Consider the following 18497-nt stretch of genomic DNA (forward strand, 5'->3'; position numbering starts at 1 on the left):
GTCTTCTCCTTGTCTGATCTGAAAGTTTAGAGGGACGGCCAGGTCTTGGTAGATTTGCAGTGGTCTGATACTCCTTCCATTTCAAAATGATCGCTTGTACAGTGCTCCTTGGGATGTTTAAAGCTTGGGAAATCTTTTTGTATCCAAATCCGGCTTTAAACTTCTCCACAACAGTATTACGGACCTGCCTGGTGTGTTCCTTGGTCTTCATGATACTATCACAGAGCAGGTGCATTTATACAGAGACTTGATTACACACAGGTGGATTCTATTTATCACCATCAGTCATTTAGGACAACATTGGATCATTCAGAGATCCTCGCTGAACTTCTGGAGTGAGTTTGCTGCACTGAAAGTAAAGGGGCCAAATAATTTTGCACGCACCACTTTTCAGTTTTTATTTGCTAAAAAAGTTTAAAATATCCAATAGATTTAGTTTCACTTACAATTGTGTCCCACTTGTTGGTGATTCTTCACAAAAAATTAAAATGTTATATCTTTATGTTTGAAGCCTTAAATGTGGCAAAAGCTTGAAAAGTTTAAGGGGACCGAATACTTCCGCAAAGCACTGTATGTATGTATATATATATATAGATATATATATATATATTTATATATATATATATAGATATATATATATAGATATATATATATATATATATATATATATATATATATATATATATATATATATACATATATACACATACACACACACACACTCATCCATGTTTACTCAGGTTCATTTCTAATCCACAACCTTCAGTAACCAGATACGCTTAGTAAATGCTGGACCACCCACCCACATATTGTTACTGCCTTCAAAAAAATGCTTGAAAAACGTAAACATACGCAAGACATTTATTTAAATTCAAAACCAAACTTTTATTCCATCAGCTAGACTTTTTCAAACATGATTAAAAATGTTAGAATTGTTCTTTCGTTTTTAACACTTTATACAGTGATTTAGGTAGTAACCAATATGATGCATATCATCTGTTTATAATTTAAGAAACATAAATGTGTGTATACATGGGTTTTATTTTCACCCTGTGAATCCACCAGTTCTGTTCATAAACCAGTTCCATTGCCAGAGATCCTTCCTTAATTAATTTGAGCTGAGATGAGCTTCTTCTGTGGTATTTGCTGCCTGAAATATAAAAGCATGGAATAACTTAAAACTCTGGAATTATACAGGAATCCTTTTTTTTACTCTAAGGCCGCGTACACACGGGCGGATTGTCTGCCCAACTTAGTCCGCTGAACCTTGTTTCAGCGGACAATCCGCTCGTGTGTGGGCTTCAGCGGACTTTTTCAGCGGACAGTCTGATGGACTAAGTCTTTCGGAATTTCCGTAATTTTGTCCGTCCAAACTTGGTTTTGTCCGTCCAAACTTGGTTTCAGCGGACAGTCCACTCGTGTGTAGGCAAGTTGGACGGACTAAGTATGGCGCATGCTCAGAAAGGATTTACACGGCCGAAGGTTGCATTGCAGTGTATTGGACGTCGTTTTTCTAGTCCCGTCGTACGTGCTGTACACGTCATCGCGCAAGTTTTCAGCGGACTGTCTGTTCATCGTGTGTGGTCAAGTCCGTTCATTCAAAAGTTGAACGGACTGTCTGTCGGATTGTCTGACGAACTTAGTTGGGCAGACAATCCGCCCGTGAGTACGCGGCCTTAGAATTGTAATCTTTACTTATAGAATGGTAAGAATGTAAAATTCACTTCCACAGTTAGTGGTGACAGAGGAGAGTGTAAATAAATGTAAAAAACTTTTAGATGTGTTTCTTATGCCACATACACATGACCGGCCTTTTGCGGCGGACAAATCGCCGGACTATGGCGAGAGTCCGCCGGACTTCTGAAATAAACGGACTTGCCCACACACGTAGTAAAGTCCATTCATTTTGAAGGCGGCTCCAGGTAGACGGGACTAGCGCAGAAGGTCAATGTCGTCGCCTCCATCGGCGAGATTGACACCTCACTGGCCCCGTCACCTGGTATGGACTTAAAGGGGAAGCCCTCAACTCCGAAAAACGGCGTGGGGGTCCCCCCCAAAGTCCATTACAGACCCTTATCCCAGCACACAACCTAGCCGGTCAGGAAAGGGGGTGGGGATGAGCGAGCGCCCCCCCGAACTGTACCAGGCTGCATGCCCTCAACATGGGGGGTGCTTTGGGGAAGGGGGTCCTGTGGCCCCCCCACCCCAAAGCACATTGTCCCCATGTTGATGAGGACAAGGGCCTCTTCCCAACAACCCTGGCCGTTGGGGTCTGCGGGCGGGAAGCTTATCGGAATCCGGGAGCCCCCTTTAATAAGGGGGCCCCCAGATCCTGGCACCCCACCCTATGTGAATGAGTATTGGGATACCATGTACCTCTACCCATTCACCTAGTAAAAAAAAGTGCAAAGAAAAAAACAACACGTTTTTTAAATAATTTATTGCACAGCTCCGGTGGTCTTCCATCTTCGGGTGTCTTCTCGCCGGACTCCTCCCCTATCTTCTACTAAAGGAGGAACCCAGCTTTCTTCATCGTCGTCACCGCCACCATCCGGGGGTCTTCTTCCGACTTCAGGGGTCTTGTACCCCTCTTTGGTTCTTCTTGCCCCCCTCTTTGGTTCTTCTTGCACATAGTGACCCCGCCCCCTTATGATGCCACAGTCCCCACCCCCTTTCCTGACTGGCTGCGTGCTCAGATAAGGGCCTGTAATGGACTTGGGGGGACCCCCACGCCGTTTTTTCGGTGTAGGGCTTCTCCTTTAAGTCCATACCAGGTGACGGGGCCAGTGAGGTGTCAATCTCGCCGATGGAGGCAGCGACATTGACCTCCTGCACTAGTCCCATCTACCTGGAGCCGCGTTCAAAATGAACTGACTTTACTCCGTGTGTGGGCAAGTCCGTTCATTTCAAAAGTACGGCGGACTAGCACACAGAGGGCCGGATTGTCCGCCAGACCGCCGAGTCCGGCGGACAATTTTGACAATTTTGAGTGGAAACTTCTTTCTAAGTCCGCCGGACTTTTGGAAAGAAAAAATCCGCCAGAGCCCACACAGGGGCGAAATGTCCGGCGGATAGTCTGATTGTGTGAACACCATGTATGAGAATATGGAAAACAGTAGTCCCACACACACAGGTTGAACTGGATGCAGACTTGAGGGCTAACACCTGCTGAAAATTTAAATCGGTATTAAACCCAAATGTGAACATTTATTATTGTCCCTGACCCGGGTCTGAACCTTTGACCTCTGCTGTGTCTGGCAATATCTCTTCTTGTTGAACCACCTGGGATGCTGGACAGCTCCCTAGATAATTCCATGAACAATCTTGCCTTGAACCTTGTTTCTGTTGAACCTTGAATCCTTTGCTCCTCCCTTGAACTTCCTATTTTAGCCATGCCTTTGCACTACCTGTTTGCCAGATTATTGTGCTCTCTTCAGCCAATATATAGCTCTTGACACCCCTGTTGCTGTCCGTATCTCTGCTACCTCTTGTTACTGACTTTTGGCTTGTTTACTAAAGTCTGCTTGATCCCTATATCCTATATCTGCTACTGAACCCCAGCTTGCTCACCTGCTGGTGAGGTGATCCTGAGGACCTTGACCTGCTACTAACATGCAGCGAAACCTATCTTCAGTTAGTGCTTAGACTCAGCACCCCGGGTGAGTTTGTGCCATCTACCAGGGTGACCTGCTGCTGTACTTATCCTGCTGGTCAGTGGGAGCCTCTCTACTGCTATAGCTACTGGTCTCTGAGCCTGACCCCTGAGCATGACAATTATACTGCAGCTTACCAATTCTTAGATGTGATTTGTTTTCTTTTTGTCTTTCTTTCCCTTTTTTTCACCTTGTGATCTAGCCAGTGAGTCTGTTATTTTTCAACAGAACAAACTGCCCTGCAACTGTAGCAGTTAGAGAGTTGAGACAAACCATTTACCACTGACAGGGATGCTTATAATGGTTACCACTGTTTCCCATAATTAGCCTCTAGGATGACTTAAAAGAGTACCTCCACCCTTAAGAGTGAGTTTGGGGTGGAGGAACATGACTGGCCTGCACAAAGTCCTGACCTCAACCTGATAGAACACCTTTGGGATGAATTAGAGCGGAGACTGCAAGCCAGGCCTTCTTGTGTTGTCCAACATTAGTGCCTGACCTCACAAATGTAAACATAAACAGTGGAGCAGGGATGTATTGCTCAGGGCTGCTAAAGCTTTCACAGGTTGCTGTTCTGTTACTTCCCCAGTCATCTAAAGCAATGTTTCTCAGCTCCAGTTCTCAAGTACCCCCAACAGATCATGTTTTCAGGCTTTCCATTATTAAGTGATTTGATCAGTTTCACTGCCTTAGTAATTACCACAGCCATTTCATCTGAGGGAAATTCTGAAAACATGACCTGTTGGGGTACTTAAGGACTGTAGTTGAGAAACATTTGGTCTAGAGGCAGCCTGAATATTTTTGGGATGTCAACCAATCCCTGCAGAGATGTGCCCATAAGGTGGAGGGAGAGCCAATAAGTAGTCTGAGGCCTATACAGCAGGGTGCAGTGTTCCTGGGTCCAGTCCTGCAGGAGGAGACCCCTGTGCAGATGCTCAGCCCCTGTGACATGGATGCTAGAGAAACCAGGTCACAGCTATATTTAGCTGAGGGGGCTACCACAGAGCTTTTGTTCAGGGATTGAGCTGGGTCAGGAGGAGGCTCACTGGAGAGAGTCAGGAGGAAGTTGGTGGGAAGAAGTCCAACTGTTCTGTGTTGGTGTACATCTACATCTCCCTCACTAGGAAGAGCCTGTGAATAATGGCAGGAGGCAACCAGTGACCAGTGAGTAAATGATCTCCCCTTCCTTTTGTTATTCTTCTAAGGGAGTACAGCTCACTATCAGAAGAAGTCATCTTGTGGAACAGTCAAATGCAGCCAGCAGTGTGTGGAGAGCAACCACAAGCACAGCCATCTGAGCATAAGGCACAGCCAGAAGTTGATGAGTCCCTAAATTTGCTCCAGTCACAGTTTACCAGGGGTATCCCATACTCCCTATCCTCATTCAAGTTCCTGTTCCTGTCCTGTAGCCATTAGCCATTATGTGTCGCTGTTTTTTACTCTGGCTGGACTTTCCCTTATCCAATATGGCAACCATGAAATCTGCCCATTCCCATGGTGGCATCCCAGGCTGTGGCCAGTGTATTGGTCTGTCCCAGTGGTCATGCGGCTCCGCAGGGAGAGCATGGTGGAGGATACGCTGCCTTTGCTCTTAATGTCTGACTGGCAACGCACTGCACGGTTATCATCTATGTTTGTGTGTGGAGACGGTGACGTCATGTGTCAATTGACGTGGGGGTGGTGCCGGGCAAAAGCCCCTGTGTAGATAAGGAGGCATTGCCATGAAGACAGCACATGCTGCTGCAACACGGCTGAACAATCAACAGATTTGTATGGCATGGCATAATTGATGCCCCACCCAGCTTATTTTGTCTACTGGATCTCCCAACTCTACACAGTTGGGAGATCAATTTGTGGCTGCCACTATTGCCTCTGTTTGCCAGTAATTTTTTGGCAATTGGACGGAATTTAAGGTAGAGGTGACATCTTGCTTTCCCTATGTTTTACATATATAACCTTAGAAAATATTATTACTATTAGAGATGAGCCGAACACCCCCCTGGTTCTGGTACTGGTACCTGATTCCTGTACTGAGCAAGCGCAGTACAGGGTGGACACTATCCGACGGGGGACAGTATTCGACACATCACCGGGAATACACATAAAAGTCTTTGAAAAAAACGGCATGGGATTCCCCCACAATCAATTTTCTGGTATGAATATTAAGGGGAACCCCCAACCAAAATTTTAAAACAAATTGCGTGGGGGTCCCCCCAAATTCCATACCAGGCCCTTCAGGTCTGGTATGGATATTAAGGGGAACCCTGCGCCAATTTTTTGTTTTTTAAATGGCGTGGGGGTCCCCCCAAAAATCCATACCAGACCCTTATCCGAGCATGCAACCTGGCAGGACGCAGGAAAAGAGGGGGGCGAGAGAGCTGTACCAGGCCACATGCCCTCAACATGGGGAGGGTGCTTTGGGGTACCCTGATCCCCACAACCCTTGCCCACTGGTTGTGGGGGTCTGTGGGCAGGGGGCTTATCAGAATCTGGAAGCCCCCTTTAACAAGGGGACCCCCAGATCCTGGCCTTCACCCCGTGTGAAATGGTAACGGGATACAAATGTACCCCTACCATTTCACAAAAAACAGTGTAAAAATGGTAAAAAAAAACAAGACACGGCTTGGGACAAACACAACTCCAAGACGACCACTGCCTTGCGAAAGTAGCTGATGGTAAAAGTGATGGACTGGCCAAGCATGTCTCCAGACCTAAACCATCGGCAACCTGTGAAGCTCTGGTGAACGCCATGCCCAAGAGGGTCAAGGCAGTGCTGGAAAATAATGGTGGCCACACAAAATATTGACACTTTGGGCCCAATTTGAACAGTTTCACTTAGGGGTATACTCACTTTTGTTGCCAGCAGTTTAGACATTAATGGCTATGTGTTGAGTTATTTTGAAGGAACAGCAAATTGACACTGTTATACAAGCTGTACACTCACTACTTTACATTGTAGCAAGGTGGCATTTCTTCAGCATTGTCACATGAAAAGATATAATAAAATATTTACAAAAATGTGAGGGGTGTACTCAGTTTTGTTAGATACTGTATTATAATGTTTTTTTAGCCACTGTTGCCATGATAAATAGTTTGACTAAATTCATAATGTCTTTATTTTATAATAGACTCCCAGCTGCTTTTCCTCCTTTGTCTGCGGGGAGCGTCTGCAGGGGCAGATCCACTACTTTTAAACTACCCTGTGTTGCTACCTGCGGTAAGGGTTATGATTAATCTCTGGTAGAGACACCATACTTTTCCACTATTTTGTTATTTATGATCATTTTATGTGATGTTTTATTGTTTGTATCATGATTAATCTGATATATTTTTCTTTTATCTCTGTAGTATTATATATTGTCTCTGTTCACACTATGCAATACAATACTCCTGAAGAAGTGGTGAATATCCGCGAAACATGTCGAGCATGCCAATTTAATTAACACAGGGTAAACTGGTATTGCCACTGAAGCTCTACCCCCCACTTTTGATTGAACAGACAGAGATACAATTTTAGAAATATGTATGTTTTAACATGTCTATGTTAATTTAATAAAATATATTTTGTTTTACATAATTGTGTAGCTTCATCATTATGGTAACATTAAAGTCCCACAGCCTCAAACACCAAAATTTCCACTTAAATAGGATGTAGGTACCCCTTTTCTATTAGTTTCTAAATTTTCTGGCACTCCCATTAAACAAGCTCCTGTTCTAGAAAAAAAACTAAAAACAACCCCTAGACTGTTTCCTGAGCCAGTCAATGAATGAAAAAAATGCTGTGTGCCTGGCTGTGTGCGCTTCAAATGGGAGATAGGACCAAATTCACCAACAGCTCCTCAGGGAGTGTGCTACATATGCAGTATGATTAGAGGTTAGTGGCCCAACCCTCCCGAGGGGGTCAATCTGTGCAAAGGAGCTGTGTGGATCACCTTTCTCCATACTGTCCATGCTGGGACAGTGAAAGTCTGAGCCTGTAAGGGTGTAGCAGCAGGGAGCTGCTGGAAAAACAGTCAGAGTTGAGGAAGGTTAAGAGTTTAGTGTACAAACACTGGGACTGTGTGTTTGATGGTCTGGAAGGCCAAGGCAGGAGGCCTAAGCAGAGATACTACAGGGAAGAGCCACAAGGTGGAGTACTGTTTGATTGTCACATAATGGTGAGAACACCTGCGAGGGATACTATTCTGATGTGAACTTTTACTTTCTTTTCAATAAAAGTGGGCAGAAAAAGAACTAAATCAGACTTTGAGGAGTTGAATGGAGTGGACTCTCTGTTTGGCGCTACCAATGAGCTAAAACACCCCATATCATCACAATATATAATATTTGTAAAACATGAGCAGAGTTTACTAATGGACGCACTTCAACACATCTCCAACAAAGTCTATTTTTATAATATTCCTCTAGCTGCACATTAATAAAATCCTCACATTTTTCCTACTTTACTTCTCATATTTTTTAATTGTTGATCCTGCAATATTTTCTAGGTACATCACTTCCTACGGATAAAAGTATTTTCCTTCAAATTCTTGCCAAAAAGCATGTACAGTATGTTCTACAGGGCTGGGAAAGCGGTGACAGGAGGGATGTTCTGCGGTGAGGAATAGCAGTGGAGATGTTCTGTTTTGAAGGAACAGCTATCACCCTTAACCCCCCCGATGTGTGCAGGGGGGAAATGTGCATGTGGGCAGTTTTACACAGAGGGGATCGATTCTATGGGGTAGGGGGCAATGTGTGTGGGGGCTGGGTTGAGGGAATTTGTACAGAGGGGGCAGGGTTGACAGGGTGGGCAGGGGAAAAGTGGGCAATGTGTACAGGGAGATTGGAAATGTGAACAGAGGGGGAGTAGCGTGTAGGGGGAGACAGAATGTACACTGGGATGGGGGGGGGGGGGAGATATGTAGAAGGAAAATGGGGACAATGTGTACAGTCAGTGAATATAATTTGCACTAAATCTCAGATTTCTTCATAGTTTCCTATCAGAATCTATTAGGCCATGGTCCATTATCAACTTAATTTAACCATTCCCACATCTCCCAATATATCCTTATGCATTTTATGTGCATTGTTATTAAAATCCTTACCCTCAATCCTAGGCAGCAACCACAGCACGTGCACAGGCAGATCATGAATACAGCAAGACATAAAAAGACGTATTCAAAGATCAGGATTCCAAATGCAAAATTATAAACTGTACTATCGCAGGCTCTAGGGCTGACTTGGTAGATTCTAAACACCCAGACACTTCCTAGAATGAGAAGCAAAATATTAGATCTGTTCACATCTTGCTTTCATAAATGGAAACGTTTGTACTGTACAATGGGATGCTACACCAAAACACAGGCAGCAAAAAACACATACAGTAAGACCAATACTAATATTTTCTCACTTCCACATTTATACATTTCTAACGCAATGGTAGCAAGCCTTTTTGACTTCTCATTACAGTGTTAACTTATTTTCCTGGCATTGCCACTGCCCCAAACACACATATGCATACCTGGTACTGATATTTTACTCCTCTGGTGTCCCACATGGTACAGAGCTCCCTGCTAGGTAACAAATCTATAATAATGCAGTGATTGTGAATCTGGTGTCACCTCACTGCCACATAATCCATCCTGCAGCTTCATGTTTGCTTATGTCGGCCAATATGCTAAAGAGGTCAAGACCCACAAACAGAAGCAGGATATGTAATATTAAATCATTATGAACATTTTACCGTTGTCCACAAGGTTTAGGAGTGTCTATGGAAATGTTTGACCATTCTTCCAGAAGAGCATTTGTGTGGTCAGGCACTGAATGTTGGATCAGAAGGCCTGGCTTGCAGCCTCCACTCTAATTTATCACAAAGATGTTCTATCGGGATGAGGTCAAGACTCTTTGCATAACAAAAAGTTTGAGACTTTAAATGAGGCCCACATAGACATGTGCCTCCATCCCTGTTCAACTGTATAAAAGTGGCGAGAGTTTGGGACTTTGAATGAGGCGTGTACCCAACAGTTGATGTAGTGAGCATGAACATAGTATCAATGCATATGCAGAGGTATGAGTACATAAAGTACAGTCTTTATTAAATTGACAGTTAAGCTAATGTTGAAACATGAAACATGATACAGCAGTTCAATGAATCAGTAATCACAGCAGTATTACAATAGAAATAAATGAATAAAATCAAAACCAACACATAATATATAATAAAAAAAATAGGATTATTTAACAGCTTACCTGTAAAATCCTTTTCTTTGAGTACATCACAGTATGGACACTGGCACCCTAGACAGGAAGTTTAGCTCCCTATATAACACCTCCCCTTACTGGGAGTACCTCAGTTTTGTAGCAAAGCAATATACGTGTATTAGAAGAGGGGAGGGACCTCTGTGTCCCATGATGTACTCGAAGAAAAGGATTTTAAAGGTGAGCCATTATAAAAATCCTATTTTCTTTTTTGTACATCACGGGACACAGCGCCACCGTATGTACTGAATGGGATGTCCCAGAGCAATGCTAGCTGAGGGGAGGGAGACACAAACAAAATTAGGGTGCAATAAGACCTGAGGACCTATACTGCTGCCTGCAGCACACTGCACCCAAAGGTGATATCCTCATGCCTTTCACATCCACCTGATAGAATCTGGTGAATGTATGGACTGAAGACCAAGTTGCGGCCTTGCAGATTTGAGCCATGGAGGCTTCATGATGCATTGCCCATGAAGCACTAACAGCCCTGGTGGAGCGTGCTTTGATTTGAAAAGGTGGAACTTTCCTCTTCAAACCATAAGCTCGAATAATTACTTGCCAAATCAACTTAGTAATAGTAGATTTCGACGCTGCCTATCCTTTCCTAGGACCTTCAGGCAACACAAACAAAACATTTTCCGAACCTGAGCAGTCGCCCAAAATAGATTTTGACCACTCTCACTACATCCAGAGAATGTAGTGAATTTTCTTCCGTAGAACAGGGTTCTGGCAGAACAATATTCTGGTTTAGATGAAAACCTGAAACCACCTTCAATAAAAAAAAAAGCTAGGATGAGGAAGCAATACTACTCTATACTTGTGAATGATTAAATATGGCTCTTTACAAGAAAAAGCCACCAATTCTGATACCCTTCTTGCAGAGGTAATGGCTACCAAAAAAACAAGCTTCCTTGTCAAAAGGACCAAGGGAATATGTTGTATCGCTCAAAAGGCTGTTTCTATAGTGCCGACAGAACTAAATTCAAGTTCCAAGGGTTCAGTGGTGCTCTAACAGATGGATTAAGCCGGGTTACCCCCTGTATAAAGCTTCTAACCAAGGAATGCGAAGCAAGTGGACGTTGAAACAATAAGGATAAGGCCGAGACCTGGCCCATGATAGTACTCAAGGCCAGCTTCATCTCTAACCCCATTTGCAGAAAGGCAAGGATTCTACCTATGACATACTTTCTGGGATGCCAACTCCTGGATTCACACCAGGAAACATATGCCTTCCAGACTCTATAATAAATGACTCTGGAAGCTGGCTTCCTTGCATTAATCAAGGTAGATATCACTGATCCTGAAAGGCCCAGCAATTCTTCAGAATGTGGGTTTAAATAGCCAAACCGTTAAATTTAGCGTTTGTAAGTTAGTATGGAACACTGGTCCCTGCGATAGCAAGTCTGGACGTGGGGGCCCTATCGCCATCATTTAACTATAAATTCTCTTTATTTGTTTTCCAACATACAAAAATTTCATAATATAAAAAACTGATTATATACAAGACAGTGAACTTTTTTTTGTTGGTTAGCTTCAACGTCTTCTGTTTTAATTTATCCCACATTCTATTACTCCCTCCTCCTCTCCCACCCCAACCCATCCCCCCCCCCACCCCCAACTACCTTTCTTCCAGGTTGAACACTAGCTTCCAGTCTTGCCCTCCATAGTTTTTAAGTTACCTTATCCTTTATCTACCTTTTCCTCTCTTCCTATTGTTGATCAAGTGGGTACCCTATTTCATTCAACCAAGGCCTCCATATTTTCTCAAACCCTCTAAAATTTCCTCTACATATATATACAGTCTTCTCCTTCCAGATTAAGTCATTAATGACCTGGGTCCATTCACTCAAAAGAGGCGCTCTCTCGGACTGCCATTTCTGCGCAATCAATTTCTGCGCTTGGAATAAACAACGTATAACTGCAAGCGTAGTGTTTTTCTGTTCTCCCGTCATTTTCCTATATCCTAATATACAGATTTTAGGGTCTAGGTCCAACTTAGTCCCAAAAGTTTTATTTATGACTTCTACTATTCCTTCCCAGTATCGAAACAACTTTGGGCACCTCCACATCATGTGCACAAGATCCCCATATCCTCGGCATCTAGGGCAATTGGCATCCGTCCTCCTTCCAAACAAGAGCAGCCTCTTAGGGGTGAAATAGGCCCTGTATATCAACATCAAATGTGACACTTTCTGTGATGGAGAGACCGATACCCATGGTCCCGGTTCCAGTATTCTCTTCCACTGTTCCTCTGTGATTTCACCTATGTCCTCCTCCCATTTCTTCTTTTGCTTAACTAAGCCCGGTTCTATTTCAGGAGCCTTACATAATAATTCATAAAGGGTGGATATAGCTCCCCGGGATTTATCTATTTTAATTATCTCCTGGGGCAAGGATGTCTTGTCCCATTCAGGTATCTGTGGGCCAAACTGCACTGTCAGGGCATGCCGGAGCTGTAAATATCGGTAAAATGTCTTGTGCGGTACATCAAATTCCCTTTTTAAGTCCATAAATGTTTTCAAAATTCTGCCATCATAAAGTTGACTTAGCCTAGTTATACCCTTCTTCTCCTATCGCCATCTTTACTATTTCTGCATACCAAGATCTTCTGGGCCACACTGGGGCCACCAGAAGCACGACTTTTTTTCCTGCTTGATTCTGCGAAGAAGTCGTGGTAGCAGCAGAATAGGAGGGAATGCATAAATCAGTGAGAACTGATCCCACGGGATCACCAACACATCTGTTCCGCATGCAAGTGGATCCCTTGTTCTTGACACAATGTTGTCGATCTTGTTGTTGAACCTGGACGCAAACAGATCTACATCCGGAATCCCCCATCTTTGGCTTATAGCCAGGAAGATGTCAGGGTGAAGAAACCATTCCCCCAGGAACAACTGCTGGCGACTTAAGTAGTCCGTCTGCCAGTTCTCTACCCCAGGAATGAAGATTGACGATATGCACGGCACATGCTTTTCTGCACAGGATCTGGTTTACCTCTCCCTGGGTTGCACGACTCCTGCCCCCTTGGTGAGTGATATAAGCCACTGCTGTGGCATTGTCGGATTGGATCCTGACAGGACAACCCTGCAATCTGAATGTCCATGCCTTTAGGACTAGGTATGCTGTCCGAATCTCTAGAATGTTGATGGGTAAGGTCCTCTTGGTTTTGGACCATTTCCCTTTGACAGTCGTCTCTTCCAGAACTGCTCCCCAACCCAAAAGGCTGGCATCTGTTACCACCTTCCTGGAGTTCCAGGCAGAAAGGATACTTTTTTGCAGCAGTTTCGAAAGAAAACCGAGCATAGGAAACCTCTTTGAATGAAGCCACCATCTTTCCCAACAACCTCATACAAAGGCGAAGAGAATGACACTTCTTTGCCTTGACTACCTGAACCAGCTCCTTTATAGCACTGATTTTTGTCTGGAGTAAAAACACCCTCTTCTGGGCAGGGGCAGACCCAGAGGCTTGTCTCGGAAGGAGCACTGCAATAGGTTTTTTTGGGTGCAATTTATCTGGGCAATGGCTGGTGTTGGCGCTTTCATCATCAGTACACCATGGTTGTTATGGTGTCAGGATGATTGAAGTGCATTATTTCTATTATTACATTGTAATATAAAATTAAATGGTTCAACTCACCATAATGCAGAATCAGTGGAAGCCCTGAGTGTGTCACTTTCCACATCGACCTGCCTTAAAGAGGGATTCCACCAAAAAAATAAATATTAAAAGCCAGCAGCTATAAATACTACAGCTGCTGACTTTTAATAAATGGACACTCACCTGTCCCGGGTTCCAGCGATGCCGGCAGCCGAGGCCGATCGATCGCTCGGCTCTCGGCTGCTGTAGTCACCATTCTAGGTGAGGGAATCAGGAAGTGAAGCGAATCGGCTTCACTTCCCGGTTCCCTACTGCGCATGCGCGAGCCGCGCCGCGCAATAGGAAATCTCCGCACTGTCACTGGGACCCGTGTGTGTCCCAGCAGACAGCGCGGCAGGGCAGGAAATGGCGTAGACTCCCACGGGAGTCTATGCCCGGAAGTGGGTGAAAATACCTGTCTTTGACAGGTATCTCCACCCCCCTCCCCCCTGAAAGGTGTCAATTGTGACACCGGAGGGGGGGGAGGGATCCGATCAGCGGAGGTTCCACTTTAGGGTGGAATCCCGCTTTAAGATGCAGCTTGTCACTTGCCACGTCCCTGCCACAAGCTGAGGATTGTCACTTGCCTGCCACCAGATGCTGATTGTCACTTGCCACATCACCTGCCACACATTTCGGATTACACTTGCCACGTCACCTGCCACATGTTGCTGATTGTCACTTGCCACACATTGCGGATTACACTTGCCATGTCACCTGCCACACATTGCGGATTACACTTGCCACGCCACCTGCCACATGTTGCTGATTGTCACTTGCCACGTCACCTGCCACACTTTGGGGACTATACTTGCCACGTCATCTGCCACATGTTGCTGATTGTCACTTCCAACGTCGCCTGCCACACATTGGGAATTACACTTGCCTCGTCACCTGCCACACATTGGGGATTACACTTGCCACATCACCTGCCACACATTGTTTATTGTCATTGGCCTGCTAAGGTGCAGATTGTTATAGTGAAGGCAGGCAGCAGAGAGATGATGTAATCTCTGCTACCCACGGCTGTGAGAGCAGAACTGTAGTGATGCACGTCAGCTCACAGACTGGCCCGTCTCTCCGCTTACTTACGGACCGCCCCCCCCCCACTCGATGTCTGGCCTACACGTCCGCACACTCACCTGGCGACCCCCCTCACTCATCTGCCAACCTGCCCGCTCACAGGCTCTATGTCACCTGCCGACCTCCGCCGACTGGCCTGCCCGCTCCTTAACCCCGCCCACTCAGCCTCCCACCCACTCACTTATCCGCTGACTGGCCTGCCAATCACTAATTTCTCGGAGGGGCAATTGCCCCGTTACAACCCAGAAGCAGGGGCTGATCCAGGGGGGCATCTATAACCAGACCCAAGTACTCTAGTCTTCTTACTGGTTTTAAAGAAGACTTCTCTAGGTTGAGGACCCAACCTAGGTATTCCAGGTAGTTGACTGTGGTGACCAAGCTATGGTCTAAGCAGGCTACCGACTGGTCTATTAAGAGCAGGTTGTCTAGGTAAGCTATACTCGTTATACCCTGGGCCCTTAATCTGGCCAGAGGAGGGGCCGGAACCTTTGTAAACACCCGAGGTACAGTAGCTAGACTGAAAGGCAGAGCTGCAAACTGAAAATGAAGATTTTCTACTTCGAAATGCAGATATTTCTGATAAGCAGGGAAATTAGGGACATGCAGGTATGCATCCTTGATGTCGATTGACGGCAGAAGTTCTCCTCCTTGTAGGATGGAGACTACTGATCAGATTGATTTCATGTGAAAAAATCGATTTTTTTAGGAACCGGTTTAGATCTTTGAGATCTAGAATGGGTCTGACATCTCCATTTGGTTTTGGCACCATGAAAAGGTTTGAATAAAACCCCAACCCCTGCTCTTCCATGGGAACCACCAAGATCACTTTTTGCAACAAAAGTCGGTCTAACGCTTGAAGGAGAGACTTCTTTTTCTCTGGGTCTTTGGGAACATTTGATCTGAGGAAAATGAGGAGATGGGAATTCTCGGAACTCTAGTTTGTAACCTAGAGTTATTGTGGAGACCACCCATCTGTCCTGAAAATCCTCCAGCCAGACCTTTGAGAACTGTAGCAGTCTTCCCCCCACTCAAATGAGCGGGGGCATCCCTTCATAAAGAAGCTTTAGCGTTCTGTTTTGTAGATTTCCTCCCCAGGACTTCTTTTGTATTTGTATTTTGAATTTGAGTTTTACCTCTTGAACCTGACGGTGGAGGATGTCATGAATGCCTGGAGGCTGATGCCCCCGACACTGGAGAAAGAGCCCGTTTAAATGTGGGACGTTTACTCCTTTACTTAACTGGCAAAAGGGTACTTTTCCCACTTGAGATTTTTGGGATATAATTGTTCAAATCATCCCCAAACAGCCTTACACCGCGGAAGGGAAAACCAGCCAGAAGCTTTTTGCACGGCGCTTCGGCTGACCAATTTTTTAACCATAATATTCTACGCATATGCACCAACCCAAGCGTAAAATGAGAGATCTGAAGGATAAAATCTCTGATTGCGTCAACTGCAAAAGCACAGGAACTTTTTATTGGTTGGATCCCGAAGCATTTGAGCATTGTCAACAGGACAAGTGAAACGTTTATTTACAGAGGATATAGCAGCGTCAATTGCTGGTATAACCCACGTCTTTGTACATTTTTCCTCCATAGGATAAAGTGTTGAAAACTTTTTAGGAGGGAAAAAAATGTTTATCTGGGTGATCCCACTCAGAATATATAAGCTTTTCCAGCAATGAATGAACAGGAAAATCATGCACAGCTTGAGGAGGCTTCAGTGAACCCAAAGAAGAAGTGGGCTTTTCAACCGACTCAGTTACAGGTAACTTAAATGTAGAGAGGACCATTTCAGTAAGAGGATGCACCAGCAATTTCCCACCCTGTGAAGCTGAAGAGGTCTTTCCCCACTTGATTCCTCAGAAGAGGAGTCATCGGTCTCTTCCCGGTCCCTTGAGGGGGATTCATCTACCCTTTCCCAGAGTTCCTCTGTTTGAGGGTCCTGGGTGGTAGAAGGGGACCTAATGTGTTTTCTTCCACTTTGTGAAGATGCAATTAAGGGCACTAATCTTTCCTCCAATCCAGTTATGGCTGAGGAAACAAACCTCCTGAGTAATATATACAGGGACTGAAATCCCAAAAGCAGTTGCAGTCCCTAACTCCACCCCCCTCCTCTGACCGCCCCTTCCGCCCTCATCTTTTTTCAAAAAAGACAGTTTTCCCACGCGATCGGGGGCTTCGATCCGACTGGATCGCACATGGAGGGGGGCTGGGGTGGAGGAGAAAGGAGGGCAGCTGGATGTAGAGTCGCCGTAATGGTGGAGGCAGCGGGAGCAGTGCGGCATACCGCCAACTGACCCATGGCCTGTAGCCTGGAAAGAAGCTGTGGGGGGACATTCCTGAAAAGAGAAAACCCCCCCTTCCCACATCCTACCTGGAGCTCGGGCTCTGAGGAAGCGTGCAGTTTGCGACACAGAGGAAGACTGACCTTAGGAATCTCCCTTACCTTATCCGGCTGTAGGGTTCTGTGGTACAAAAAAACCAGAGCCAATCTTCACCACTCACGGTGGGCTCCATTAAAAAACCTTCAGGAACCGGGGGCCCCTTGTTATCGGTGGATCCAAACTCCTGGGCCTGTAAAGCACCCCGCCAGGAAAATATGGCTAAAAAAAAACCAAACACTGGGGTCCAGCTCTCTAAAAAGAGACGCTTTACAGGCAGAACCTTGTTTCTTCGGACACAAGGCCCAGGTACCATTCAATTCAGCCTGGAAAAAGACACATTGAATGCATCCGGTTGCATGGCTTGCCTCAGCAAATATTTCTCCAGCGCAGCTCAGCACAGCACGTCTTTACTCGTGACCAACACCTTAGACACTGTCAAAAAACTGAGGCCTTCCCAGTAAGGGGAGGGGTTATTTAGGGAGCTAAACTTCCTGTCTAGGGTGTGCCAGTGTCCATCACCTAAAGGTGCCTATATAACCCATTCAGTAAATACTGTGGTTCTGTGTCCCGTGATGTACAAAAACGAAACAGAAGGATTGCAGCACAGTATGCTCTGCGCGTTTTGTGAAACATCACTTCTTCAGGAGAAGGCGCAATCCAACTATCTACAAAGAAAATGCATATACATCAAGAACAATCCATCTGGATAGTATTGTCAGTCCAGATAAGAGTGATGTCAGAATTTGATTATAACTCACAAGGCGGCTTCTTTGACAAACATGGCACTGACAGCCAGGGCTCTTGGTATGGGAATCCACCACGGGAAATGAGGGGATCATAATAATACACGATAGGTTGCAATGTGGAGATCACAGGGAAGGTCAATAGATCATCCAGAAGAATTTTATGAAAATAATAATATGTATATGTAGGTAGTATAAAGTTATATCGCAAGAGTATGAATTATCATAATTTCAGTGAGTATTTAAAACTATATATGGATAAACTGCTGGTGGAGTCACAGCCTAGAAAAGGGAGCACGGGAGGCGTGGCACCGATGCGGCACAGCCAAGCCCATCCCCAATAGGAAATGGAAAAGGGCAGCCTGGAAGTGGTCAAAAAATGGCCAACCTGGCAATCAGTGCAATGCAAGACATGAAACCAGACATGAAACGGAAACACATGAACTGCAATCAAAACATAATGGCGTGTACAAATAATTTTATATTTATTGCTGAACCCAATATAAATGGGAATAGCTTATTACTCTGAATGCCTATATAATTGAGACATAAAGGGGTATGTTACTTACAATCGACTGTGGTAACACACCTCCATCCTTGTATGGTTTGCATAAGAAAATGTTTGGGACGTTAAATGAGGCCCACATAGACATGTGCCTCCATCCCTGTCTATGTGGGCCTCATTTAAAGTCCAAAACTTTTTCTTATGCAAATCACACAGGGATGGAGGTGTATTACTGACATTATGATAATTCAT

The 18497-nt window shown here is 45.0% G+C and overlaps 1 protein-coding gene across 3 annotated transcripts in view; it reads right to left on the reverse strand.

Annotated features, from left to right (window-relative positions):
• Positions 1–860: 860 nt before the first annotated feature.
• Positions 861–18497, reverse strand: part of LOC143933531 (transmembrane protein 272-like) — a 154206-nt gene continuing 136569 nt past the window's right edge. For all 3 annotated transcript variants that reach the window (XM_077456446.1, XM_077456451.1, XM_077456459.1), the window contains 2 exons: positions 8738–8901; positions 861–1150 (listed from right to left, as the gene is read on the reverse strand). In XM_077456446.1, the coding sequence (XP_077312572.1) occupies positions 1109–1150; positions 8738–8901 (206 nt within the window). In that variant the 3' untranslated portion in view covers positions 861–1108. The remainder of the gene's footprint in view (positions 1151–8737; positions 8902–18497) is intronic.

The sequence above is a fragment of the Lithobates pipiens genome, unplaced genomic scaffold, assembly GCF_037356315.1.
Source record: "Lithobates pipiens isolate NorthernLeopardFrog02 unplaced genomic scaffold, aLitPip1_a1.2 Scaffold_10, whole genome shotgun sequence".
NCBI classification, from domain to species: domain Eukaryota; kingdom Metazoa; phylum Chordata; class Amphibia; order Anura; family Ranidae; genus Lithobates; species Lithobates pipiens.